General features: G+C 54.3%; 2 protein-coding genes across 3 annotated transcripts; one reads left to right on the top strand and one right to left on the bottom strand.

Annotated features, from left to right (window-relative positions):
- Positions 1–10,338: 10,338 nt before the first annotated feature.
- On the bottom strand, positions 10,339–14,206 carry LOC141977325 (interferon-inducible GTPase 5-like). 2 transcript variants are annotated; one of them, XM_074938747.1, is made up of 2 exons: positions 13,958–14,206; positions 10,339–11,810 (listed from the first exon to the last, which is right to left on the bottom strand). In XM_074938747.1, exon 2 carries the CDS (start codon positions 11,780–11,782, stop codon positions 10,502–10,504), a length of 1,281 nt encoding a protein of 426 aa, XP_074794848.1. In that variant the 5' UTR covers positions 11,783–11,810; positions 13,958–14,206; the 3' UTR covers positions 10,339–10,501. The 2 variants fall into 2 exon arrangements, with proteins under 2 accessions (XP_074794848.1, XP_074794849.1); XM_074938748.1 differs by having other exon boundaries at positions 10,339–11,806.
- A 7,823-nt stretch (positions 14,207–22,029) lies between these two features.
- LOC141977327 (uncharacterized) lies at positions 22,030–25,576 on the top strand. The gene is made up of 2 exons (XM_074938750.1): positions 22,030–22,452; positions 24,420–25,576. Exons 1-2 carry the CDS (start codon positions 22,407–22,409, stop codon positions 25,280–25,282), a joined length of 909 nt encoding a protein of 302 aa, XP_074794851.1. The 5' UTR covers positions 22,030–22,406; the 3' UTR covers positions 25,283–25,576.
- The last annotated feature ends 1,820 nt before the right edge of the window (positions 25,577–27,396 follow it).

Genomic DNA, 27,396 nt, shown 5'->3' with positions numbered 1-27,396 from the left:
GTTCAAATGCAAGACAAACAAAGCTTTTAGCAAGCAAGCGGGAAGGTCCGCCGGGTCGGCTTTCCACCTTCTCTTTTATTCTCTCTCCACTCATGCGCATTACATACTCCAACCGCAAAAGGAAACAACAAAGGAAATAATATGACTTTGATTAATATTCTTATTTACCAATTTCTATCTACTAAAGTCCTTGCTCTCAGGCCTTGAGCCCAGTCCAAGGAAGCTTCCCACGGTTCATGTCCTCTGGGCGACTTCCCATGGTCCATGTCCTTGGAAGGAGCAGTGTGTGCTCTGCTCCTACACAACACTCAGGGTGTGCCCTGGATGTTTTCAGGTGCATGAACCCTGCATGACCCCTTCAAATCCTTATTGAGGTTACAAGGACAAACCATCCCGATGTGTAGAAAGAATAGTAAATATGGCAGGCGACAAGCTTGGCTTAACAGTGAAATCCTTGCTGATCTTAAACACAAAAAAGAAGCTTACAAGAAGTGGAAGATTGGACAAATGACCAGGGATGAGTATAAAAATATTGCTCGGGCATGCAGGAGTGAAATCAGGAAGGCCAAATCACATCTGGAGTTGCAGCTAGCAAGAGATGTTAAGAGTAAGAAGAAGGGTTTCTTCAGGTATGTTAGCAACAAGAAGAAAGCCAAGGAAAGTGTGGGCCCCTTACTGAATGAGGGAGGCAACCTAGTGACAGAGGACGTGGAAAAAGCTAATGTACTCAATGCTTTTTTTGCCTCTGTCTTCACGAACAAGGTCAGCTCCCAGACTACTGCACTGGGCAGCACAGCATGGGGAGGAGGTGACGAGCCCTCTGTGGAGAAAGAAGTGGTTCAGGACTATTTAGAAAAGCTGGACGAGCACAAGTCCATGGGGCCGGATGTGCTGCGTCCGAGAGTGCTAAAGGAGTTGGCGGATGTGATTGTGGAGCCATTGTCCATTATCTTTGAAAACTCATGGCGATCCGGAGAAGTCCCGGACGACTGGAAAAAGGCTAATGTAGTGCCTATCTTTAAAAAAGGGAAGAAGGAGGATCCTGGGAACTACAGGCCAGTCAGCCTCACCTCAGTCCCCGGAAAAATCATGGAGCAGGTCCTCAGGGAATCAATTCTGAAGCACTTAGATGAGAGGAAAGTGATCAGGAACAGTCAGCATGGATTCACCAAGGGCAAGTCATGCCTGACTAATCTAATTGCCTTCTATGAAGAGATAACTGGTTCTGGGGATGAAGGGAAAGCAGTGGACGTGTTGTTCCTTGACTTTAGCAAAGCTTTTGACACGGTCTCCCACAGTATTCTTGCCAGCAAGTTAAAGAAGTATGGGCTGGATGAATGGACTATAAGAGGATGGATAGAAAGCTGGCTAGATTGTCAGGCTCAACGGGTAGTGATCAATGGCTCCATGTCCAGTTGGCAGCCAGTATCAAACGGAGTGCCCCAAGGTCGGTCCTGGGACTGGTTTTGTTCAATATCTTCATAAATGATCTGGAGGGTGGTGTGGATTGCACCCTCAGCAAGTTTGCAGATGACACTAAACTGGGAGGAGAGGTAAATAAGCTGGAGGGTAGGGATAGGATACAGAGGGACCTAGACAAATTGGAGGATTGGGCCAAAAGAAATCTGATGAGGTTCAACAAGGACAAGTGCAGAGTCCTGCACTTAGGACGGAAGAATCCAATGCACCGCTACAGACTAGGGACCGAATGGCTCGGCAGCAGTTCTGCAGAAAAGGATGTAGGGGTTACAGTGGACAAGAAGCTGGATATGAGTCAACAGTGTGGCCTTGTTGCCAAGAAGTCCAACGGCATTTTGGGATGTATAAGTAGGGGCATTGCCAGCAGATCGAGGGACGTGATCGTTTCCCTCTATTCGACATTGGTAAGGCCTCATCTAGAGTACTGTGTCCAGTTTTGGACCCCACACTACAAGAAGGATGTGGAAAAATTGGAGAGAGTCCAGCAGAGGGCAACAAAAAATGATTAGGGGACGGGAACACATGACTTATGAGGAGAGGCTGAGGGAACTGGGATTGTTTAGTCTGCCGAAGAGAAGAATGAGGGGGGATTTGATAGCTGCTTTCAACTACCTGAAAGGTGGTTCCAAAGAGGATGGATCTAGACTGTTCTCAGTGGTAGAAGAGGACAGGACAAGGAGTAATGGTCTCAAGTTGCAGTGGGGGAGATTTAGGTTGGATATTAGGAAAAACTTTTTCACTAGGAGGGTGGTGAAACACTGGAATGCGTTACCTAGGGAGGTGGTGGAATCTCCTTCCTTGGAAGTTTTTAAGGTCAGGCTTGACAAAGCCCTGGCTGGGATGATTTAATTGGGGATTGGTCCTGCTTTGAGCAGGGAGTTGGGCTAGATGACCTCCTGAGGTCCCTTCCAACCCTGATATTCGTGATTCTATGATTCTAGGTGTGGCCTCACCAGTGCCAAATAAAGGGGAAAAATCACTTCCCTCGATCTGCTGGCAACATTCCTATAAATACAGCCCAATATGCCGTTGGCCTTCTTGGCAACAAGGGCACACCTCTGACTCATATACAGCTTCTCATCACTGTAATCCCCAGGTCCTTTTCTGCAGAACTGCTGCTTAGCCAGTCGGACCCCAGCCTTTAGTGGTGCATGGGATTTTTCCTTCCTAAGTGTAGGACTCTGCACTTGTCCTTGTTGAACCTCAACAGATGTCTTTTGGCCCAATCCTCCAATTTGTCTAAGTCACTCTGGACCCTATCCCTCCCCTCCAGGGTATCTACCTCTCCCCCGAGCTTAGCTTGATCCGCGAACTTACTGAGGGTGCAATTCATCCCATCATCCAGATCATTAATAAAGATGTTGAACAAAACCGGCCCCAGGACCGACCCCGGGTACCGGCTGCCAACTAGACACTAGCCATTGAGCTGACGATCTAGCCAGCTTTCTATCCACCTTTATAGTCCATTCATCCAGCCCATACTTCTTTAACCTGCTGGCAAGAATACTGTGGGAGACCGTATCAAAAGCTTTGCTAAAGTCAAGATATATCACGGCCACTGCTTTCACCATATCCACAGAGCCAGTTATCTCATCTTCCTCTCCTCCAAGCGCTTCAAAATGGATTCCTTGAGGGCCCACTCCATGATTTTGCCAGGGACTGAAGTGAGGCTGACCAGTCTGTAGTTCCTGGGTTCTCTTTTTCCCTTTTTTCTTCCAGACAGAGCTGTGTGCCAATGTGATCAACTTGGGCTGGTGTTGGGTTACAAATCACGTCAGTGCAGGGGTCATGAAATGTTGTTATCCTTATTGTGTGAGCAAAGGGCAGCAGAACTGTGCTTCGCCTGTCCGGACTGAGGGGGTCCCCTCAGCTGAACTGAACTCGCTAAGCAGTGGGTTGGGATGCCAGCTCCCAGAGCAGAGAGAGAGAGGGTGGGGAAGGTGGAGACAGGCGTGTTGCCTGGTGGTGCGGGCTCTGCTGACGAGTCCCATGTGCTATTAACCCGCCCCTCTCCACCGTTTAAAGATAGAACTAACTAAGCTCCATTGAAAGTGTTTTGTTTTGTTAAATGAGCAATCGTCGGGTCTAAGTGCTGCTTAGGTCTGCTGTGGAAGAGACTGCCCGCCTGTATTAGCAGGGAGGTTCCCCCTGTGATGGGTTGGATCACAGAAAGCCCCTTGGGGTTGCCAATTGATGTGCCAAGACTACTTCTGCCCCTGCTTTCCTGCCCTGCCAGCTTGGGACTCCAGAGCCCTGCCTGGTTTGAGTCAGACTCGCTAGCCTGCTGCAAACCCAGACCCAGGTCTGAACCATGTCCCCTAACAGCTGTAGGCTTACCTGGAAGCAGCTTAGGAAGTGTTCCTGTCTTTAACACTCAGATGCTCAACTTCCAATGGGGTCCAAACCCCAAATAAATCTGTTTTACCCTGTGTAAAGCTTATACAGGGTAAAATCATAGATTGTTCGCCCTCTATAACACTGATAGAGAGATATGCACAGCTACCCCCCCTCCCCCCGGTACTAATACATACTGCGGGTTAATTAATAAGTAAAAAGTGATTTTACTAAATACAGAAAGTAGGATTTAAGTGGTTCCAAGTAGTAACAGACAGAACAAAGTGAATTACCAAGTAAAATAAAATAAAACATGCAAATCTACGTCTACTACAGTAGTAAAACTGAATACAGGTAAAACTCACCCTCAGTGATGTTCCAGTGCTTCCTTTTACAGACTAGTCTCCCTTTAGTCTGGGTCCAGCAATCACTCACCCCTCCCACCCCCCACCCCCCATAGCTACTGTCCTTTGTTCCAGTTTCTTTCAGGTATCCTTGGGGGTGGAGAGGCTATCTCTTGAGCCAGCTGAAGACAAAATGGAGGGGTCTCCCAGGGATTTTTATAGACTTTCTCTTCTGGGTGGACACCCCTCCCTCCCCCTGTGTAGAATCCTGTTACAAAATGGAGTTTTGGAGTCACATGGGCAAGTCACATGTCCCTGCAAGACTCAATTCCTTACCAGCCAAGCCACATTCCTGGGAAAGCTCAGGTGTGGATTGGCGTCTCCAAATTCATTGTTGGCTCAAGTGGTTCTTGATTGGGCACTTAGTGAGAATAGTCTTTTCTCAGAAAGCTGACCAAATACTTTTACTAAGGCTACTTAGAAATCAAGCAAGTATACAGCCAATATTCATAACTTTGAACACAAAAATGATACATGCATACAAATTGGAGGCATGTATTCAGTAGATCATAAGCTTTACAGAGATATGTTACATGGCATATGTAGCATAAAACATATTCCAGTTATGTCATATATATACATTTGTAAGCACATTTCCCTAAAGCCTTATGGGGTCCACCGTCACACCCCCACTCACAGCTGGAGTCACTGACGCCTGGGTGGAACCTCAAGAGACTGAAGTGGCAGCAGAAGATGGTGGAGTGGCAACTGTGATCAGCAGTGAAAGTGTTGCTTGATTTTTCTCCCCCCTCCCCTCTGAGTGGGAGGTGATCTCATGAGAATGCTCCTCGGGACTCTGGGTCTCCACTGACCAAGGACTGCCCCTGTGAGGGGCAGGGAGAGGGGAGTAGCTGCTTTCCACCTTCAGATTCTCAATCAGTTCGTCCCTGTTTGTCAGAATCAAACCTAGAACAGCCTCTCCCCTAGTCACTTTCTCCACCTCCTGTAATAAAAAACTCGTCTCCAGCAGAGCAGGTCCCATGGGAACCTGAGCTTCTGTAACCAGTCACGTCTCACTTGCCCTTTCCTCTGCGGACACAGAGTCAGCTCAGTCCAGAGAAGTTGGGCTCTGCACGATGAAGCTTCTCCAGCAACGGCTCCCAGATGGGCCAAGACTCCCTAAGGGACAAAGCCCTGCAGCCCCTTGTCCTCATTCACATCTCCTGTCCTTGGGGATCTTGTGAGGGCTGTAGGCCAAGAGCCCTGTTCCTGCTGGCTTTAGGAGAGAGGTGGCTGGAGGCATCTGGACATCAGGAATCCTGGAGGAAGAGCAGGGACCTATTCCCACCAGTCACTGGGGCTCCATGGGAAATACGCTCTGTGCATCCCCCCAACTAGCCACCAGGTGTCACTGCTGCTCCCATGGTCGGGAGGGGTGGGGGGAGGACACACTCTGTGCATTACCCGGACTGGCCACCAGGTGTCACTGCTGCTCCGAGGCTGACATGCTGCAGGATGGTGTGAATCGGAGCAGGGTCAGTTCCAAGGGTCAGATTTCCAGACGTGTGCAGGGCACAGCAGCCCCCATCAGGAACAAAGAGGATTTCTCCGTCCCCCCTGGGGAACAAGGGGAGCTGCTGGATGCTGGGGGGGTTGGAGAATCCTGTGGGAATCGTGCATCTCGTGAGTGTGGTGTGGCCGCCCCAGTGGCCGAATGCGTCCCTGCTGTGCGCAGCGCGGCTGGGCCGAGTCCTCCCCTCCCAGAGCATCTGCCCCAGCGAGGGACCAGGCTCAGCTCCGAGCTGGCTGGAACAGCTCGTTCCCTGCCTTGTGCCTGGCGCAGCTCGCACTCAGCAGCACGGGCACAGAGGTACAGTGTCCCCCCGACAGCCAGTGCGTTCTGGGACTCCAGACGAATGTGTCCCTTAGAGCCCAGCACCATCACCGGGAGCAGGGGCTTTGGGGTAAGTCCCATGTGCAGAGCACTGCATCATGGGAAGGAGTCAGGCAGCAGGACGGGCTGAACCATGACTGCCCGGTGGCTCCTCGCCCATCCTGGGAACCAGCTTCCAGGGCCTGGCACTGGGGGCGCTGGGCCTGCGCTGGAGACACCATCCCACGTGTCGCTACCAATCCTGTGACCAGTTGTGACAGCTGCAGTGTGGGGTCCCAGGTGCTGGGAGCAGGACACCAGCCCCGAATGTTCAGAAATTGCAAGTCAGACCCAAAACATCATGAGATTTTTTCCCAAAACCCACAAGTTTGGGCCAAAAATCATGAGATATTTTTGAAAAGTTGACACTGTGGGTTTTGGTTTCTGAACATCCCCTGCCCCGGTGCGTGTGTGTCAGAGACAATGACTGTGCCCGGCTCTCCCCGACGTACAGAGTAGGTGACTCTGACTCTCGTGGCTGCTGGGTAGAAAGGAGCTTCTAGCTTCTCCCCAGACCCCCACATGATAATTAATTAATTTTCTGTTCCCTGCCCAGCCCCACAGCTGCCCCTCCCCGAGACCAGCCATTAATTGCACACCCCCAGCCCCACATCGGCTCTGCCCCCCAAATCCCACTGCTGCTCCTCCTGCAGCTCTCGGGGGGGGTCTTGTCCCCTCTCCCCCTCCCCTACCCAAACACTCCTCTGCCTCCTGAGGGGAGGGGGAGAGAGCTGCCTGTCTCCCGCAGCAGCTCTGATTGGCTGCCCTTCCCCAGGAGGTGGGGCAGTGGGTATTTCTGATGGAGCAACAGTGACACCTGGTGGCCAGTCTGGGTAACGTTTCCTTTATTAGCACAGCAGTGTCTCCTGGTGGCTAATTAGGGTAATGCACAGAGTGTATTTTCTAGGTGGAACAGCAGGGACTGTGCATTGCATGTTACTGCTGCTTCATTAAGTAATAAAGTCTGAATGTAGAGCGGGAGCACAGGGAGCCAGGACTCCTGGTTTCCATTGTGAGCTCGATGTCTGCAGCTGTTGTGCAATCTTGAGCAAGTCACTTATTTTCTCTGTGCTGCACTTTCCCGCTGTGAAAGGGGGAATCCTGCTCCTTTGAGGTCTGTGGCACAAATCCCGCGAGCTCCACTGGGAGCAGCGCTGCGCCCGAGAGGCTGACAGGGTTAATTCGTATGTAGAAGGCTCTGTGGTGAAAGGCTCAGGGGAGAAGAGTTCATTATTAGGCAGGAATTATGGGGCTGTGGGAGCAAGACAAACAGTTCACAAGACAGTGAGAAATCGTGTGTGAGGGGAGGGGACCTTAATTTTGTCTTATGATTGAAGAACAAACCTGAGTACGCGACCGGGAGATTCTTCCCCTGAGACTCAAGCCGGTTTCTGTGATTCCCAGACCAGCCTGGACTCTCTCCAAGGTCCGATCCCAACCTCATCCCCCGGGGGTCCGAGCACTCTCCGGTCGGGTGCTAACTGAGGTGACTGACGTCTGTCACGTGTGATTCGGTGCCTCTCATCCTCTCTCTGCGCTGTGCTTGCAGTGGGGTGGTTTGTTCTGGGGGGTGTCACAGGTTGGCCGGCCCTTTGAGGCAAGCCAAGCTCAGCCTGGCCTGTGAGCTGGCAGCTAGTCCCCCACTGGTGGTGACAGGGCGACTTAATGATAATTAGTGACCCCAGCTGGGCCAGGGCCAGGAAAAGACGATACAAGGGAGGGGGAACCCAGTTAGGGGCAGACCCAGGAGGGAGCAGTGGGAGCCCTGGGGCCCGAAGTCCATGAGAGAGGCAGGTACCAGAGGGAGCTCTCTGCTGGCTTCTGCTGGAGGGCAAAGGGACTGAGTGAGGCCGTAGCTCGTTTACATATCAAGTGTGGATGGTTTGGGGACATCGGGGTTAAATGTGGCTACGTTTTGTACTTGGGCTGATACTCTGGAGGGTTCCCTGGTGGGAACCAGCTGGGCAAAGCCTGAACAGTGACTGGGTTCAGGGTCTACGTTCACCTAAAGACTCTGGGGCAGGCTCCCTGTCGTAGCTGCTGAAATCATCCTAAGAGCCCCAGAACGGCGGAGCGGTGGCAGCGTTAGGTTTAAGGTCCAATGGACGTGTCCCCGCACAGGTTTAAACCCACTTCTGACATCATCAGAGCAGGACGGGGGTAGAGCCCCAGGGACCCTGATTCTCCTGCAGCTACAGACTGTGAGCGAGGGGCTGGGAGGCAGAACAAACTGGATCAGCTGCTCAGGGGCCCATTGGTTGGGGCTGTGACAGATGCGCCCTGAGACAGTAGCTGGGGGAAGGTGTTGAACTGTAAACGTTTGTCCCAGCTCACCCCTCCTTCCTCTTTCCTCCGCCAGCAAAGTTCTTCTGTTTAACCCTCTTTTGACTGTGCTGGCGAGTGGGTGCAGATTTGGCCAGCAAAGGTGCCCAGAGGGGATACAGGTTCCCAGATTACTGGGTGGGGGCTCGAGTCACAGTGAAGAAACTGTAGAGAATCCCCCAAGGTAAAGACCTGACCCTTGTTGCTGGCGACGCTGTTGGTTCAGGGTTTTGCTTCTTCTCCTCACAAACACCCTACGGATGCATTCCTCCCCCCTCGTTAAACCCCCAATTAGTGACACTTGGAGGGAAGAGCTCCTGTCTAGTCACAGCAATGCCCTTAAACCATGGGCCTTTAGCAATGGCGAAATTCAGAGACACGGGCTCTTAGTCCAGATTAAACGCAAGTGTATTATCATTGAAATATTAAATCATTTGTAGAAGACAAGAGCGGCCCGTTCTGGGGGTGTGAAAGGGGAGCAGAACCGGACCGTGAATCATTATGAGAACAAAAGCAACAAATCAATGGGTCATGGAGGGAAGGCAGAGGCTGACGCACTGGCTATACAAGTGGCCAACCCAGCTGCAATGTATCGGAGTCTCCAATTGCTCAAATGAATTGTTCAATCATCGGCTCTTGTAATAAACTACATAATCGGCTCACACTGAGAATAGCAAATCAAGGAGCAATAGATGTCCATAAACTCAGCATCAAACATGGAAGCCTCTCTCCACACCAACTCCCCAGCCATGAATGGGAGCACAGCCCAGAGTATAAGTGACAGCTGCCACTCAGCTAGGTAATTATCAAGCATCCAACATGGGTTTATCAGCCAGACACATCTTGAACCCTTCTCCATTTAAATCCAGGGCCATTCACAGGATTACTAGCACAGCCAGACCCAGGTGCTTCCCTGGATAAATCTACCTTTGCATAAGGGGCTGGTTAAACCTATGAGCATAGGGACAGAATTACAGTGATCATTCTACGCATTTCTTAATCTATTATTGTCTCAAAGGAGAACCTAGGACTCCTGTCAGGAGACAGCCCTGTTGCGCTAGGTGCTGTACAGACAGAGAACAAAAGGATGGGCCCTGCCCCCGGGAGCTGACAATCTAAGTCTAGACCCAGCAGGTGGGTGCTCCAGGCAGACAGGGGAGCACAAGGGAGCAGGGAGAGGGTTGGGATAACGCAATGAGCAGCGCTCCCAGAGCTCCAGCTGCGGGCCATTGTTGAGTTACCCGGAGGGTCCATGGCAGGGGTGATGCTGAAGGAGGCGTTTGCAGGAGGTCAGTCCGGGGGCTCTATGGGAGGTTACAGGCAGCTCCTCCCCGGACAGGGGCAGCCTGGGGGAAAGTGCAAAAGTGTCTGTGCTAAAAAGCCTGTTTCATTTGCCTTGGGCCTTGCAGTGACGAGGGAGGAGTTGGCACGGGGGGGTCGGCAGCCAAGCCTTGGCTGGGATGATTTAGTTGGGGTTGGTCCTGCTTTGAGCAGTGGGCTGGACTAGATGACTTCCTGAGGTCCCTTCCAACCCTGAGATTCTATGATTCTGTCATTTCAAAATTTAGAGTTTTTATGATTGTCTCTGAGTGAATTTACCCACATAGCCAACGTGGCGCCTGCCAAGGCTGCAATTTCAGGGCAACAGGAACCAAGAAGTTGGTGTCGCTCCCTGTCGTTTCCTAGTGAAGTGTTAGATGGGCTCTGCTCTGGCCCTGCTATCGGCTGGGGCCTGAAATAACCATTCCCTGAGCTCCCCTGCAGAGAGCGTAAGGCACTGGGGACCCTGGGGGAGCTTTATCACAACTTGGCCTCATTCGCTGGTGAAATAAAGAAAACACAAAGAACAGTGTCAGTCAGGATCCCGCACCCCTTTTATGGCTGAATTAAATTCAATATGACGTCATTTTTACAGTAGGTGGGGGAGCTCAGTGGAAATGGGGCTCAGAGCTCAGTTATGGTGAAGTTTCCCCCCTGATGCAGAAAGGCAGCATTTTCATGAGACTTCCCAGAGCGCTGAGCTCCGAGCTCCGGCGGGGACAGGGTCTTTACTTGGATCCTTTCAGCCACGTCCTGACGTTTCTTCCTTTTAGGGGCTGCGGGAGTTTTTCTCTGGGTTTGAAACGGCTCCCTCCATAACCACCTCCAGCACTCGTAGAGCGTCAGCAGCAACATCATCCAGGAAACTCTGCAGCAGGAAGTATGTGGTAGGGAGCGAAACTGCTGCAGCTACCATGGAACCTACCACAGGTATATATTTTAATAAAATTGTTGAATATTGCACTGCCGCAGCTACGCACTTGGTCAGTAGCTTCATTACAAGATCGTTTGTTACTGCCTCACTCAGTGGGGACTGTATAACGGCCTTCAGCTCTGCAATGGGCTTGTTATTCTGTCTAGCAAGTGCAGCGAGAGACTTTTCATCAAGGCCGAAGTCCCTGCAGAACCCTTTTAGGGACGTCACCAGTATGACGAGATCACAAACAGTGGAGAGACCCGGGAGAGGAATAGCAGCGACTCCACATGACGCCAGACTTTTCAGCCATATCTGCGTTTGCAGTTGTTCTTTTTTCTTCTCCACGGTTTCTTTCGAAACATGGGACAGGGATCGTAGAAGAGCGAGTCTCTTGTGACTGGGGAGCTCATCCACAAGCGTTTCCTGCAATGTGGGAAAATCGTACTTGCCCAAGTCCCATCTAGAGACAAGAAAAACCCGTGGGGAGGCCACCCCTGCTTTTTTCAGGCCTTTGATGCAGTTCTCTCTGATGGCATCGAGGATCGCACTCTCACTGTACTGATGTGGCCTTTTCGTGGAAGCACTGCTCTTCTCCAGGATTCCCCTCTCATCATACAGTTTTTTCTCATTTGCCAAATCCTGGTCCACCTTGGAGCGCACAAAGTAAAATTTCTTCCCCTGTCTCTGGATCTCCTGGGCGAGGCTAATGTCGTGGCATGTGAAGCGGGGGCTGGAGATGATGATGAAAAAGTCATAGCGGCTGAACTTCACCTGCTCGAGGTACGTGTCTGGTTTAAATGTTGGGGTATCGATCCCTGGCAGATCCCAGACTATTACATTTGGGTATGTAGGATGTGGGTAAGCAGTGGGCACCACTGTCGTTTCAGTGACCCCTATCGCAGCAGCATGGTCATCTGTATCCCCCAGGCCCCGGATGGCGTTGACAAAGGATGATTTTCCAGAGCCTGACTCCCCCGTGACAGCGATGTCCAGAGTGATTTTATCAGCCATCTCCAGAGTCTCTTTCACTTTAACAGCTGCTTCGATGAGGTTTCCTGTCCCAAGAGCAGCCTTCAGTGCTTCTATATCCTCTTCAGGTATCTTGGGAAGCTCTTTAGCATCTAACCCAGCCATGGCAGATCCAGTGCACTGCTCAGTCTGCCTGCAAAAAGACAGTGAGATATTCCATGTACGGTTAGTTTAGACAGAAGATAGACATTAGCTCACATGAGTGAGGCCAGTGGAAGTTTGGGCAGGAAATGGGAAAGGTGAAGTTAAGGTGACACTTTCCACTCAGCTCAAGCACATAATCTTAATTCTGCCCCCATAGGAATGCCAGGAGAGACACCTCCTCTGGTTTTCTGGGGATGGAAGGGCCCACACAACATGTGACACGTGAAATCCCAGAAAAGGATTAGTATTTTCCCAACAGGAAGCCAAAGAATTTCCTTAGAGAAAGAAGAAGATTCCCATGAAGTGCTTGGAATGGGTAATGGCTCCCAATCAGCCTGCTGGGGCTTTCCCCACCCTGCAGAGCTCAGCGAGTCCACAGGGAAGGGAGGAAGAACTCCAGACCCCTCAAGCCTTCTGCTCACTACAGAATCTCTAGCCCTTCTTCCCACCTTTGATCTAGAGCAGGAATCTCTTCCTAGAGCTTCCAGGAGAGCCAGAGTGGGTGGGAGAGGGGACTGGGTGACTATCAGAGGCTTGGAAGAAGGCAGGGCCATTTTTCTCCCTTCCTGAGATCCTGTGTGCATGATGGGAGAACCCCCATGGGGCCTCAGGCTCATTAGTTCCAGCAGTGTCTACCCTGGAGCTTTGGTTGGCTGGATGTGAAATTTTTCACAGCCCTGAGCGATGTAATTAGGTCGACCTAACTCTGCAGTGTAGACCATCTCTTAGAGGAAGCAGAGGGACAGAGTTTCTTGGGCACAGAGCCCACTGGAGGGCAGGCACGGGGATTTTGGAGCGAGGAAACTGCCTGTGACTGTTTCTGCTGTGTTCAGAAACCACAACTGTGTGTGCGCTCTGTGTAAATAAACAGGATCACACCAAGAACAGACCTGACTTGTGTCTTCGATTTCTCCTCCCAATGCAAATAGCCCTGCAAATAATGGTGAACCCCATGGCCCCAAGAGACAACAGTATAAAGTGGGACTTTCATTTTCACAGTCTCCCTCATTCATTCCCTGTCTTTTATGAAGAAACCCCTGCTTGCCAGTCTGTAGGATGGCGTCGGAGATGGTATGAATTGTCCTTTTGGGGGAAAGTGGGACAGTTAGTTTAGACGAGCTGGAGCGGCTGCTGCTGTTGATGCTGTCACAGGCTGACCCTGCTTGGTTTTAGGCAAATTCCAATGCCCTGCTACTGACCCAGCCTGCTCGATTCTGTACGGAAACGATGCAGACTGGAACCTCCAGGGGCCTTGGGCACCTTGTTCCTTTGATCAGCCTCCTGGGGGAATCAGACCCAGATCTCCTCAGATCACAATCACAATTCTCCTAATCGGCTCCTGATTATTCTTCCCTCATTCAGGAGAACTACACCTCATACAGTGACTGCAGCTGGAGTTCACACGGACAAGTCCCAGTGGCTATTGGCAGCACAGAGGGGTGGGGGCAGAGCTAAGATAAAGCATTTACCTTAACTCTGCATTTCATGGTCTTCAGACATTTGAGTTTTGCTGAACTTGACATTCTGGAAGGGCCCAAGGTATCATTGGGCACCTTTTCTCTGTGTTAATGAAGGTTTTTGCTGCTTAATCTATCCCTGCCCACCTCCCTGCACCACAGCGCCCCCTCCTGACCTTCCCAAACTTCTTCTCAGCCCTGCCTCCCTGCAGCATGGCACCCGTACTGAGCACCCCACCCCACAGCAGGCACCCCAGACTGAGCCCCCCGCCCAGCTTCTTGCAGAACAGCACCCCCTACTGAGCCCTCATCTCACTCCATGCAACATGATGCCCATAACTGATGCCCACCACCCTTCTCCCTGCAGCCCAGCTCCCCTGATTAACATGCCAGCTGGCTACCTGCAGACCAGTGCTCCCAGCTAAGCCTCCTGCCACGTTCCCTGGGGCACTGCGCCCCCTGTGAGTCCACCAACCTCTCCTTGCAGCACAGCACCCCCTACTGAGACCCTACCCCACTCCCAGAAACACAGCACCGCCCAATTAGCCCCTGACCTGCTCCTTGCAGCACAGTGCCCCCTACTAAACTGTGGAAGGCATGTCACCCCCCACTACACCCTCCTCCCCTCCTGGTTGCACCTATGGATTAACAAGCCGCAACCCAGAAAAGAATCTCTCACCGTTAGTCCCGAAACACTTCAGTTCTTCTGAGCTTTATTGAAGTAGAACAGATGGGCCAGTCTCCAGCTGTGATATCTTGACACACAGGCACACACACACGTCTCCTCCTTGTATACTGACCAGAGATATTGTTCTGATTAATATCGAAAGTGAAGGTAACAAGTCACAGATCGGCTGCAAAACTCCTCCCTGCCCCCACAAGAAAGACTGCGGGAGCTGGCCTGTTTGCTTCTTCTTCAGAGACGGTAAACAGTGTAATTGCCACAGATATGTTACCACTCAGCTCTTTCTCAGCAGGCACATTTATTCTTAAGCTAAATACAATACAGATAAACCATATTAAAAACAATAAAAATCCTACACACATGCCAATAAGCTCATCAGAGATCCTCCAAACTCCAACAAGAGCTGAGCTCTGGCTGGTGAGCAGCCCTTCAAACCCCACCCACGGGTTTCTCTGGGGTCACAAATTCATAACAACTTTTGCTCAGAATAAGCACTAAGAAAAGGAGTACTTGTGGCACCTTAGAGACTAACCAATTTATTTGAGCTACTCACGAAAGCTTATGCTCAAATAAATTGGTTAGTCTCTAAGGTGCCACAAGAACTCCTTTTCTTTTTGCGAATACAGACTAACACAGCTGTTACTCTGAAACTTAGAATAAGCACTGTGTCTTATGGGCCTCAGAAGGCCCAGTCCTTGCAGCCCTTCCCTAAGGATTGGGGAACCCTTGGATTGGAGGTCCTATCCATTTTCTGGATCCAAAAGAAGGCCCAGAGTCAGTTAAAACTCAGGTTATTTATTCCAAAATTCTTTCTTTGTCTTTTAGTCCCTGGAGAATCCACTTTGAGCCAATGAATGCCAACTTCTGCAGGTGGCGGTGCTGCTCTGGAGACGTTACGACCTGACTGGCTTTGACAAAACATCCCTACTGTTCTCAGGCACTGTAGTTGTCACGGAGTGTGGGGGAGTCCGGTTAGTAAATGGGGACACACTCATGAGGATCCAGAGTGCCGAGGAAGGCCGACGCCTGCCGAAAGAAACGCACCCGGTCCAGGCCCTTGTTCGGGGCATAGACGTTGACTAAGTTCAACGCCAGTTCCTCTGCGTGGTCCCGGACGTGCAGCAGGCGGCCTGGCCTGACCTTGGCGACCCCCAGCACCTCGGGCCGTAGCTCGGGGGAGAACAGGGTGGCCACCCCAGCCGAATGGGCTCTGACGTGGCTGAAATAAACCCCGTCCCCTCACTCCAGCCTCCAGCTAGCCTCGACGGCTGGGGCTGTGTGGGTCTCTTGCAAGAAGATCACAGAGTACCGCCCTTCCCGAAGGAAGGAGAGCACCTGGCTCCTGCGGAGACCCACCCTACAGTCCCGGGTGTTTAATGTAGCCAAGATGGTAAATTTCATAGGGAGGCTGGGGCGAATCCTCATGGGCAGGATGATAACAGCCTCCAGCGGGCCCTGCAACAACCCGCTTTCGACCCCAAAGGTCAATAGGGAGTTGCGGAACTTGTGGGCCCGCTGGTAGGCCGCGATGTTCTGCCTCCCGGTCCCTCTCCCCTCCCCCAAAAGGGCCTTCACGGCCCGGAGGACGCGATGGAAGTCTCCCCAGTGCTGGAGGGCGAGCTGCACCTTGCCCTTCGAGCCACGGGTGTCTGTTAGGAAGTGGCGCAGCTCATCCCTCAGTGCAGAGGGGGACATGGCACCCACCCGCTGCTGTCCTCCGGAGGGGCCCCTGAGAGAACCTCGTGGCCTGCAGAGACGGGCAAACAAGGGGCCGAGCCCCGGTGCGGCTGCTCCGTGCAGCCCGTCCCCGTCCCCGGCAAGGGAGGGGTCGGCGGAGGGAATAGTGCAGCCCCCACAATGTCGGGAAGGGGAGACATGAAAACTGCCCCCTGAGGGTTGTCCGTGGGCAGCGGAAACGAGACAACCGCAGAGGTGGCAGCAGCATGGGAAGCGGAGAGGAGAGGGGCTGTCAATGCATTGGGGGCAGGAGCGGGGCCAGGAGCGGGATCAGGGGCAGGGATTGGAGCAGGAGCAGGGACTAGGGCAGGAGAAGGGTTGGGAGCGGGATCAGCGGCAGGGACTAAAGCGGAGCAGGATCTGGGGCGGAGGCCGGGGCAGGAGAGGGGACACGATAGGGAGCGGGGACAGGGATGGGGAGGAAGCAGGGACAGAGATGGGTTTTCGGTCCCCAGCATCCGAGCTGCTGGGGTGCGGCTCCTCTCTACCGGGGTATGGGGCTGAGGGGATGGGGGCGGGAAGGGGGCCTTCACCGGTGCCGGGCACGGGCATCGCGACAAGCGCGCCACCCGCAGACACAGCGTCAGGCCTGGTGGAGTCTTCAGTGGGGCCCCCCTCCGGAGGGGAGACTGGCCGCTCTGGCCGGGTGGTGGATGGTGCACCCATAGGCTTGGGGCCCAGGCGCTCAGCATCAGCTGTCGCCCCGAGGGGCTCGGCGGCCTCGGACAAGGTGACATCCGTGGCCGGGCAGATAGGGAGGGCCAGGGGTGCTCCAAGGACAGAGCGGGGGTGACAGCTTGGGGTGAGGAGCAGGGAGGAGGAGGGGGCGGTGGGACTAAATCGCCGCCAAGATCGAGGCCCACTGGTGGGGGGTCGTCCTCCCCCTGGGTGACCGGGGTCAGACCCAGGGCCTCGATGTCCTCCATAATTGATGTAAAATCAGTTCCCACAGCCCCAGAGTCCTCCCCCCCAGTAACCGGGGCAACAATTGCCCCGGCAGCGGCGGTGGCGGGGGGCAGAGGTGGTAAAGGGGCCAGGAGAACTCCTGCAGAGGCCTCCTTGGGGGGCGCTCCGTGAGGGGGGCGGTACTGCCCCCATCTGCTGCCATGGCTTCCACGGCCAGCGCCTCCTGCTGGGCTCCTTCCAGGGGCGTGGTGGAAGATGTAGCAGCGTCAGCCCCCCACAGCATCTTTCCGGGGGGGATCGAGGCCGCGATTTGCGGGCGCCCCGCTTCCCCCGGATGAGTACCCAGCCCTCTGAGGTGGAGGGGGAGGGCCGGTCGGCAGGGCCAGGGGTGAGGGTGACGGTTCCAGGGCTCAGGGCGGCTATCTGAGCTGAGACCCGCCCGCTCGTCTGGGCGCGACGGGGGGGCTGTCCCTGTGGCCCGAGCGGGCGTTACGGCAGGAGGAGGAGAGGTGTCGGCAGTGGTACCCGGGCCTCCAGGGTCACCGGCAATAACAGGGCCGGCACCCTCCCGGGGCTCGGGGGTCCCGGATGCCCCTCTGTGCCGGGCCAGGGGGCAGTCCCTCCGGACGTGCCCCATCGCCCGGCAGAGGAAGCACCAGGCCTCCCTCGTCGAATAGTGCACCCAGTAATGGGCCCCCTAGTAGGGCACCAGGAAGGACCCCTCGAGCGCCATCCTGTCACGTGCCCCCGGCGGCCCTTGGATTTGCACCTGCCGGCGGAAGGACAGAACGTGGAGGAGGGCGGGGTCCTTACAGCCCAGCGGGAGAGGGCTGATGACGGAAATGGGCTTCCCCAGGGTGGAGAGGGCAGGTAACAGGGCAGCATTGGGGAGGAAGGGCGGGACGGAGGTCAACACCACCCGTATGCCCAGGTCCTCTGCTCCTTGCTTGCTGCTAGGTACAGTCCCAGATGGTCGTGGAGGGGGAGCAAGCGGCCCCGTCGAGGGGCGAGCGGCAGGTGCCCATGGTTAGCTGGGTTGGTGGAGGGGGTGGCGGTGGTGGAAAGTGTGGAGGGGGGCAGCTGAGCTGGGGGGGGCTCCACGCCTCTCCCCTGGCCCCCCACAGCAGCAAAGGCTCCCACCGCCCCAGAAGCACAGGTGTTAGAGTCCCTCAGTCTGGTAATGACAACCAACCCCCTCCACTGTGTCCCACAGCCGTCTTCCTCCTCCTCCAGTTAGCATGCTGAATGCTAGCATGCCCCTGGATCTTATAAGCTGGATCTTACAGTTATAGCTTAGCCAGGCACAGGGCAGAGGGGAGCGAGGATCGATGGGTTTGGGAACAGAAACACCAAGTTCCGTGCTCCTGACGTGTCCTGTCGGTGGTTTGCCTGTTGCAGTTTCTCTGTCCAGCTCTGTCTGTCTGGGTTCTGGAGTCAGGAAGCTCTTTGGGGCAGGGGCTGGGAGCAATGAGTTGGAGAGTCTCAGCCCAGCTCCTAGTCGGGAAAATTCCTGCCGTCCCAATGGGCTGGCAGAGCAGCACCTTTCCTGAATGCTCAGTACATACGTGTGTGCCACTGGACAGACTCTTTTCTGCCCATGTGATGGCACCCAGGGTCATCAGTGACACTGGGAGAGGTGTGAGTTTCTCAAAGCAGCAACACTCGCACACACAGGCTCTTAATGCACAGTGTACATTTCTACACTGTCACTGATTAATGCTTGTAAAGTGCCATGAATATGTCAACTGCTGCTTAAATGCTAAGGGTTATTCCAGTAAAATGATTCCTATAAAGCTGGCAGTTACAACGCCAAAGGCTACAAACATGGATTATGGAGTGAGGATCGCTACGGAGACACAAGGAAACAGATCCACATAAAGCCATTATTCGTGTGTCTGATCCATCACATGAGCTAACCCCTCTTCGTTAGCACAGTTGCAATCCAGACATGGTGGGTCAGTCTGAGCAAAGATGGGCTGGAGCTGGGAAACCGAGCTCCACGCAAAATAATAAACAAAGAGTATGAAACCAGCCGCAGCTGTTTAAATCACAGTTCTGGGTACGAGGGATCATCCCAGAGCAGCAATTGGCCACTTTAACAAAACTTCCTACAAATAAAGGCTTCACACTGCTAGCAAAGAGAAAACTCTGCCATCCCCTTAGCTGTGGTGTCGCTGCCATTCCACTCTCATTTCCTAGTGGTGGGAAGGGGCTGCGGAGCGTGGTTCAGGGGCTGCGGAGCGTGGTTAAGGGGCTGTGGAGAGTGGTTCAGGGGCTGCGGAGCGTGGTTCAGGGGCTGCGGAGCGTGGTTAAGGGGCTGTGGAGAGTGGTTCAGGGGCTGTGGAGCGTGGTTCAGGGGGTTACATTTCTTACGGCTGCTCAGCGCTGCTGTTCCTGGAGTTCCTGTGTCGGCGGCACGAGGAGGGAAGGAAGCTCCCGATTCCGCAGGCCTGGGTGTTTTTCATAAAGAGCCCACAGGCTCGGTTCGGTGGCAAAGGTGCTCAGCCGGGTTTACTGTCAGCAAAGCACAGAATAGTGCCCTGTCCAGTGGGTCACAGGGACACTAACACATGTGTGCCCATCCCAAGGTAAAGGCTCAGACAGGACACCAGGACACTGTCCTCTGAGCCAGTACAAAGATGCACCTCAAGGACTTCTCCTTTTCTATATTGATACAATCGAGTTACGTATCACACTCCAGATGTTGTTAATTACCACCCTTCTCCTGGTACCAGCTAGTTCGGACAAAACCTCCTCACCCATTGTCCTGCCATCCAATCCTTCTCTTACGAGGGGCCGATGTGTTCTTGTACCCAGGGCCGTCCTTAGGATTTATGGGGCCCGACGCAGTATTAGTAAACTTCTGCCCCCCCTGTGCCCGACTTGCTCTTAGCAACACAAACATAAGCTGACAGTACTGGAAACTTGCCACATGCACTTTATTAAAAACAGTTTAATTGTGCCGCCTTCACCCCTAACCTCTGCACTTCCCTCCCGCCTGCACCCCCAAACCCAGCCCTGCACCACCAGCCTGCCCCGCCACAGCGCCCCCCTGCCCAGTACCCCCACCCCCTTATGCCCAGCAACCCCCATGCCCAGTCACCCCTCATCCAGAGATCTCCACCACAGATCCCTATGCCCAGCAATCTACCACCCACAGGCACACCCCCACTTCCTAGCACCCCTTTCACAGACACCCCCTGAACTGCCCAGCACCCCATATTCTTGAGGGAATTCAGCACCAAAAAATTAAATTCTGTGCACAATATTTTAAAATCTGCAAAAATCTGCAAATTTTGTCAATAAATAAATGTGGAGGCTCCAGCATGGCAGTGGCAAGCACAGGCCACTGGCTGCATGGAGGTGGGAGATCACCCAGCAGCCTTCCCCCTCCCCTCCCCTCTTAGGACAGGGACTTGGCAGTGAGATACCTCTGTGTGCATGTCAAAAGGCCACAGGGAAGCCTTTTACACAAGGGCTGGGATGTCAGCCATGACCCAAAATCCATTTGAGTGACAAAAAAGAAATGGCTGATACCAATGGCTGAGTCCAGCCCTCATCCAGGCCCCTGCCTGCCACGGCTCTGGGCCATCAACTCCCAAATGGCCTTTCCTTCTCCCTAAAATCGAGCATTTCCCTCTCATCCTGACAAGTGAAGAGGTGCTTGGGACATGCAGTTTAATAAGAAAAGGAATTATATTCAGGCACCAGGTCTTTTCTTCTGCCCTGATTTACACCCCTGGTTGCCACACACGGCTCCGTGGGATCGTACTGGGTATAACTCAGCAGGCAGTTTCAACAATGCTTCAACAGGGGGCTCTTGTTTTGGATTATTTAAGGCTGTTTTTAAAAGTCTTTCCCACGGGGGAGGAAGAAGGTGCTGCATTCTTGAAGGGACCTTTAAAATCCCACTCAGCTCTGCACTGTTTAGAACTCTCCCTCATTTAAGAGACAGCCCTGGAGATACTTGGATCCACAAGAAAAAAAAAACACGTCCCTTTTCTCTAAATAAAAGTTTTCAGCTACTCCAGCCTTGTCGAGTGCAAATCCATCTTCCTCCCCAGCTAAGAGGCCTCTCCCTCCCTTGCATTCTGCAGCCCTGATTGCTGCTTTTCTGCTCCAGGAACTGTTGTGTATTTTTGTTTTCGTGTCAGTGTCCTTCTGTTAAGTATCGGGGGTAGCCGTGTTAGTCTGTATCCACAAAAAGAAGAAGGAGTCCGGTGGCACCTTAAAGACGAACAGATTTATTTGGGCATAAGCTTTCGTGGGTTAAAAACTCACTTCTTCAGATGCATCCTGTTCCTCCTGTTGATACCTGAATATTGTGAATGGGCAGGAAAAGCAAACGCCACCTTCTTTTATTTTTCGTTAACTTTTCCTCCTCCCCAGCCGGGTGGTGTGTGTCCCGCTCCCTCCTCCCAGCCCGGGTCTGCTGCTGATCCCTGTTGCGGAAGGGAGGAGAGGGAAAGGGGACGGTCCAAGGGGGATCCTAACTTCGGAGAAGAGGGAGGTGGAGTGAAAAGGAGAAGAGGAGAGAGACTGCAGGGAGCCACCAGTGGGGCAGGGCATGTGGGCAGAAGAGGTGCAGGTGTAACCTACACAGCTTGTGGGTGTGGTGTTCGGTCCCATCTAGTAGCACCAAGACCACGGCGAGAGACAGAGAGTATTGAGTTTGCTCTACAGCCTTAGCTAAGAGCCCGTTAGCTTTTAGCTCACGCAGTAGAAGCTGATGCACTAAGCTCCAGAGGTCCCAGGTTCGATCCTGCCTGTGGCTGACCAGGGTCTGTCAGTGTTACACAGGTACAGTGTGCGGCTGCTCGGAACAGCTGCTTTCCCCCGGGGCCACCAGCCTGCTCCCCAGGAGGCCCTAGCGCGTTCGCTGCACGCTCGCAAAAGCCGCACGCTTGCAAAAGCCGCCCTCGCTGCTCTTGGGGGAAGGGGGTGAGCAGGATCTCTCGGCTCGCAGGAGGCTGCTGGAAGATAAAAACGCTGCAGACCGCTAAGGGAGGCCACACCCGGGGGAGGGGGGTTGGGGGGCTGCTTCTAGTTCCCCACGTGGTTTCCAGGAAATCAAGTCTGGCTGGTTTCCAAGTCCTGGTTTCCTCTTCAGTCATGCGGGACAGAAAGATCCAGCAAGCCCCGGCCAGGCCCCAGGCCCCGCCTGCGAGCACCTGCAGCTGTCCTTGCCCAGGGCAATTGCTTCCGCCAGTGCCCCTCGGAGCCCATCCAGTCTCCATGGAGGGAGGCTCCAGGCTTCTTCCCTCGCGGAACCGGACAGTGCAGGGAGAGCGGTGAAAGGCGGCGAGTCAGAGTCAGGGCCCCGGGGTTCCATCCCCAGCTGAGGGTGTAGCAGGGAGTGGGGTCTGCTGGAGGGGGGTGGGAACCAGGACTCCTGGGCTCTCTCCCCAGCTCTGGGAGGGGAGTGGGGGCTGGTGCTTAGAGCAGAGAATCAACCAGCTCCTCTAGAGCAGCAGCAATAGCTGGTGTCAGGTCTCTGTATGGAGCGTTCCCTTGGGGCATTATCAGAAGAAGCCGCTTCTTGGCTCGCTGAAGCTCGCAGTTGACCCTGGAGGCAGCTGACTTGGGGTAACAGGGTCAGAACAACTTCCCCTTTTAGCCCTGTGATGCCAGCCGTGGTGCTCTGTCCCGTCTAGTGGCACCGAGACCACTGAGAGAGAGAGAGAAAATAAGCCCAGAGGTCCCAGGTTCAATCTCGCCTGCTGACAACTGGGGTCTGTCGGCGTTACACCAACTCTGACTTTCTCTCCTAACGGAAGCTTTAGAAGCAGAGAGCCAAGCAATGTCCACTCCTTCCCCCTGCCAGGACAGCAGACACGCCGCTGCAGGTGAGATCTCCCTTTACCACCCTCTCTCTGATTCATAGCCAGCGCGTAAGCGGCTGCCCGGACCTCCCCAGTGTGGGCTGGCTGCAGAGGGCTTTGCCAGGACCCCCCAGTCTGAGCTGGCTGTGGAGGGCCGGGATTGCCCCCATGGCGCACTGCTCCAGTTTGCATCATGGCTCTCTTGGGGCCCACGGCAGCTGCCAAGTGGGTAACACACTGATGTACTTTGCACACCCCCTACCACAGCAGTGCCCCTGTACGTCACCACCGCTGGCCTCTGCCGGGCGGGGGAGTCACCCTGAGAAGGACGGACCCTGCAGCTGGGAATGAGGGACTGTGGGACAGCCAGGATTCTTTAATTGACTGCACTCTTTTATTTAAAAAAAAAAAAAAAAAATTATGTCCAAGCAGATCTGAGATTCCCAATTCTTCATCAACAGTGAGAGACAGTCCCTGCACCAGCTGAGATCAGGGCCTCGTTGTGCTGGGCACGGCTGAGACACAGCAAGAGACAGTCCTGTCCTGAATCGCTCACAGTGCAAAGAGAGAAGAGAGACAAAGGCCGGGCGGGTCAGCACTCAGCAGAGAAAGGAGGGGGTTTCCCCAATGTCCATATGACAGAACTGGCAAGAGGACCCGGCCGATCTGACTCCCGGCCCAGTGCCGTACCTACTGGACTCCTGGATATAGTGGGGTCTGCTCCAACTCCTTCCCTGGCTCCGGGCAGCCCCTCGCTGCCTGAGGTTAAGGAAAAAACATGAAAGTGGCTGAAAACCCAGAGATTTTAAGAAAGAATCCAGGTGGGGCCAGGCCTAGTAGCTTCCTGGCGTCTGGGCCTCCAGGGCCTGCCCTGCCCTGTGATTCTCCACACTGGCGGGGCCACAAGCCCAGGTAGCCAGGAGTTCCCCATCCTTCAGAGACTCCGGGCGCCGGGAATGGAAGCCAGAACTGTCACAATGAAGATACAAGAGACGCCCTTGGCTCCGCCGCACCGAACTCGCCCTGCGCGGCTGTCAGCTTCAAGTAGGGTGACCAGATGTTCCGATTTTATAGGAACAGTCCCGATATTTGGGGTTTTTTCTTATGTAGGCTCCTATTACCCCCCATCCCCTGTCCTGATTTTTCACACTTGCTGTCTGGTCACCCTAGCTTCAAGGGATTTCGGCTCCTGATTTCTGTCAGTTCCAAAGGGAGTTAGGAGCTGAAATACCTCTGAAGGTCGGGGCCCTTCTTTCAGTAGCAAAGGCAACGCTGCTGGGTGCTTTGGGAATCGCACTCACCACTTTTGAGCGGCAGAAAAGAACTCGCTGTGTCAAGTGTGTGGTGCTTTGTTCTTTCCTCTCTCTGTGCTGAAACGTGCTCAAAACATGCCTGAGCTGGAGACACAAAAGCTGCCGGCTTTCTTATGAGGCCTGGGACCTTCCTGGCTTTGCCTGGGCGCTTTCAGTGCATTGAAATCAGGAAGAGCAGCGGGAAAACATTTTTTAATGTATAAATAGGGCCATCGGACTGGCCAGACAGGCTCAGCCCAGAGGCCCTTTGCGCTGTGTCCTGCCTCTGTTAGTGATGGTACCTGATGTTTCAGTAGCAGGTTAGGGAGAGTCTGACTCAGGGTCAGTTCCTTCCTGACAGCCGAGAGTTAGAGGTTGGTTCATGCCATGGAGCATGAGAGTGTTTAATCTTTTCAAACTTAAAAAAAAAATTCTTCTCTAATGTCATTCTGGCTCTCCTCATTAGCCATATAAATGTCAGATCCCTTTCTGGGTCTTGCTGGGCTCTTGCCTCAGCAAGATCATGTGGCAGTGAGTTCCACAGACAAATTCTGGGATTATATGAAACAACATTCCCTCTACTCCATTTCCAAGGGGCTGCCTCTCAGTTCCATTGCACACCCCCTTGTCCTTGCACTTGGGATCCAGGTGGGGAACCGCTTTCACCCCCTCGCTCGCGCTCTCTGCTTTGTTTCCCAGCCCTGCGTTGCTCTCCCTGTTCTCCGGCACAGAGAGCAAAAGGGAGAGGCTCGTGCGCGCTGGCCAGTCCCTGCTCGACTCCCTGCAAGGATGCATCTTGGCCACCCACGGCGCTGCTCTGCATCCTCAACCAGCACCTTGACACCAGCGTGCCCCTCAACCCGGTGGGGGGCGACGTCGGTGTGGGGGAGAACCTGGAGCGCCCGCTGCGGGCGGCGTGGGACATTCACGCGGTGGTGGAGCAGACGGACAGACATGTGTGGAAGAACAGCAGCCGGGAACTGTACGCCCGCATGGCCTCCCCCCACACCTCGCTGCAGGAGAAGGGGGCCATTGTCCGGGACTTCCACCAGGCCACCCTGGGGATCTTCGGCAGTGTCGGTGGCCCCGTGGTGGCTGTGCTGCTGCGGAACGCCGGCCTCCCCGAGCGGCTGGAGGCGGCTCTGCGGGAGGCGGAGGCCTCCCCGGTGCTGCGCCTGCCGATGGACGCCCTGCGCCGGAGCAGTGAGGAGATCGCCAGGGCCGTGTCTGCTTGTGTCGCCCCTGGGGGCCCAGCTGGGGAAACGGCTGCAGGGCCCCCCGAGAACGGCCCCTTCTCCGGGACTGGCGTGATGCAGAGCCTGGGCGACTACCTGCCCGATGCCCTCACGGGGCGCCGGGCTAGGAACGCCCTGGCAGCAGCTGCCGGGCACCTGGAGGAGGCGCTCCGGGCTCTGGCACCGGCCTGCAAGTCTTTCCAGTTGGCGGCTGCTGCGGCTGAGGTCTACGTGGCCCTGATCACGGATCAGCAGCCGGGAACGGGAGAGGGGCTGGGCCAGAATCCTCCCGGCGTCGCCCACGGAGCTGAGCAGGCAAAGCCATGACAGCGCCCCCCTCGGCGTGGCACACGCACCGGCAGGCTCCGCCCTGGGCTCTGCGCTGGTTAACGAGCCCGGCACAGCCCAGCATGTGGGGCTGGCAGCCGGGAACCACAGCAAATAAAGGGACCCGAGCAAAACCGCGGGCCCGAGTCTTAGTGGTTTGTCCCAGCTGTCGTGCTGGCCCACCCGCCTTCGAACCAGACTCCCCTCCCGGCCCCTGGTGTAAATCAGGAGTGACTCGGGGGTGGGGGCGATTCCCCTCTCTGATGTAAATCAGGAGTAACTCCATGGGTGTCAAGGGGCTGATTCCCCCTCCCCCTGGTGTAAAGCAGGAATAACTCCCTTGGACTCAATGGGGCTGATTCCACCTCACTCACCCTGGTTTTAATCTGGTGTAACTCCAGGGGGTCAATGGGGCCAATTCCCCCTCTGTGATGTAAAACCAGAGTAACTCCATGGGTGTCAAGATGCCATTCCCCCCCGGTGTAAACCAGGAGTAACTCCACTGGAGTCAATGGGCCCGATGCCCCCTCACTCACCCTGGTGTAAATCAGGAGTAACTCCACTGGAGTCAATGGGCCTGATGCCCCCTCACTCATCTTGGTGTAAATCAGGAGTAACTCCACTGGAGTCAATGGGCCCGATGCCCCCGCACTCACCGTGGTGTAAATCAGGAGTAATGCAAAAAATGCCATTTTCGAAAACGATTTTTGGGTTCCACTAAAACAAAAACATTCGAGGTTTTGGTTAGAAATAGGGAAGAAAGGCAGCGAATATTCTCCTGCCACGTTCAAAAACTGAAACCTGCTGGGTTTTAACCGGAAAACAAAAACCTGAGCCACAAATGTTCTGGTTCCTGCTTTTCCCGCCTTTTTTTTTTTTTTTTTTTTGGTGCGGGGAGGGGCAGTGAAAAAACAAAAAAACAAAATTTTCCAAACCCGTTTTTGGTAAAAGAAAAACAGGTCAGGAGGGGAGGAGGGTGGGTTGAAAGTTGGTGATTTGGGGTTTTTAAAACTTCCCTTTTGGGGTTTTTTAAAACTCCACAGGGGGCAGTGTGGACTCCTGGCTCCCCTGCCCCGTAACAATAGCATTGCACGGGCCTAACGCAGGCCAAGCCCGGCTCGGGCCCTCCAGTGGGGGTTACACAGACCCCGCCCGCCCCTTGGCTTGACCCACAAAGACTCTTCCCCACCAACGCAGCCCCCCACCCTGCCTTGCACTCCATGCGCTGGCAGCTCGCCCTGCTGGGCCTGTTCTGTGGTTTCAGCCCCAGGCCAGGCGTTTACATGGCATCCGCTTCAAGCAGCTCCTGGTTCGGGTGCCCACTGCCCTCGCTCTGGGCTCCAGCCTTCTGCCCCCAATTCTGCCAGCATTTCCTCCCCAAATCTCCCGCGCTGCCCCCCGTCCCACTCCCCAAATCTCCCATGCTGCCCCCCGTCCCTCTCCCCAAATCTCCTCTCCCCCTGTCCCGCTCCCCAAATCTCCCAGGCTGCCCGCTCCCCACACACCCCGTCCTGCTCTCCTTCCGCTTGTTGGGTCAACACCCCCATCATTTTTGTGTTTGGCCAGTGGCGGTGGGGTGGGGGGAAGGATTAAGAAGATCCTGGCCCACCCGCCATTTATTTAAGTTTTTGGAAACATATTTTTAATGGAACACCCACCATTTAAACCCAAAATGTCCCCGTTGCCAAGTGGTTGAAGCCATCATTTAAATATCTATGTATCTATCTATCCGCATACCCTCCCTCCCTCTATCTATCTATCCCCATACACTCCCTCCTTCTATCTATCTATCTATCTATCTATCTATCTAACCAGAAATCTGAAGTTTGACCCACAAGTGTTCTTGGTCCAGTTTTTCACTCTGTGTGCCGGAGGGCGACCTGTGGCCTATTCTGGGACCTCCTACCCCCCCAGGCTGGGCAGATTCAGGAGTCCAGCCCCACAGGGCAGCCAGGGGCGGGTGTGAGTCTGAGCTCATTCCCCAGTGGGGGATGTTCAGGTCTGTGCATTGACCCGGGCCGGGGCGCTTTGCCTGGGCTGGATCAGAACCCACCCGTCCTACAGCAGGCCAGCACCATTAGGGTCTCGCTGTGTCACCGGGGAAGCCACGCAGC

Source organism: Natator depressus, chromosome 24 (genome assembly GCF_965152275.1).
Source record: "Natator depressus isolate rNatDep1 chromosome 24, rNatDep2.hap1, whole genome shotgun sequence".
Classification (NCBI taxonomy): domain Eukaryota; kingdom Metazoa; phylum Chordata; order Testudines; family Cheloniidae; genus Natator; species Natator depressus.
The sequence above is the reverse complement of the archived record's forward strand: the minus strand, read 5'-3'. Positions and strand labels throughout refer to the sequence as shown.

Excerpts from the sequence above, each read along its gene's own strand:
- LOC141977325 (XM_074938747.1), bottom strand. The coding sequence starts at position 11,782 with ATGGCTGGGTTAGATGCTAAAGAGCTTCCCAAGATACCTGAAGAGGAT.
- LOC141977327 (XM_074938750.1), top strand. The coding sequence starts at position 22,407 with ATGTCCACTCCTTCCCCCTGCCAGGACAGCAGACACGCCGCTGCAG. Across the intron at positions 22,453-24,419 it reads CAGCAGACACGCCGCTGCAG|CCCTGCGTTGCTCTCCCTGT; the intron begins GTGAGATCTCCC and ends TTTGTTTCCCAG.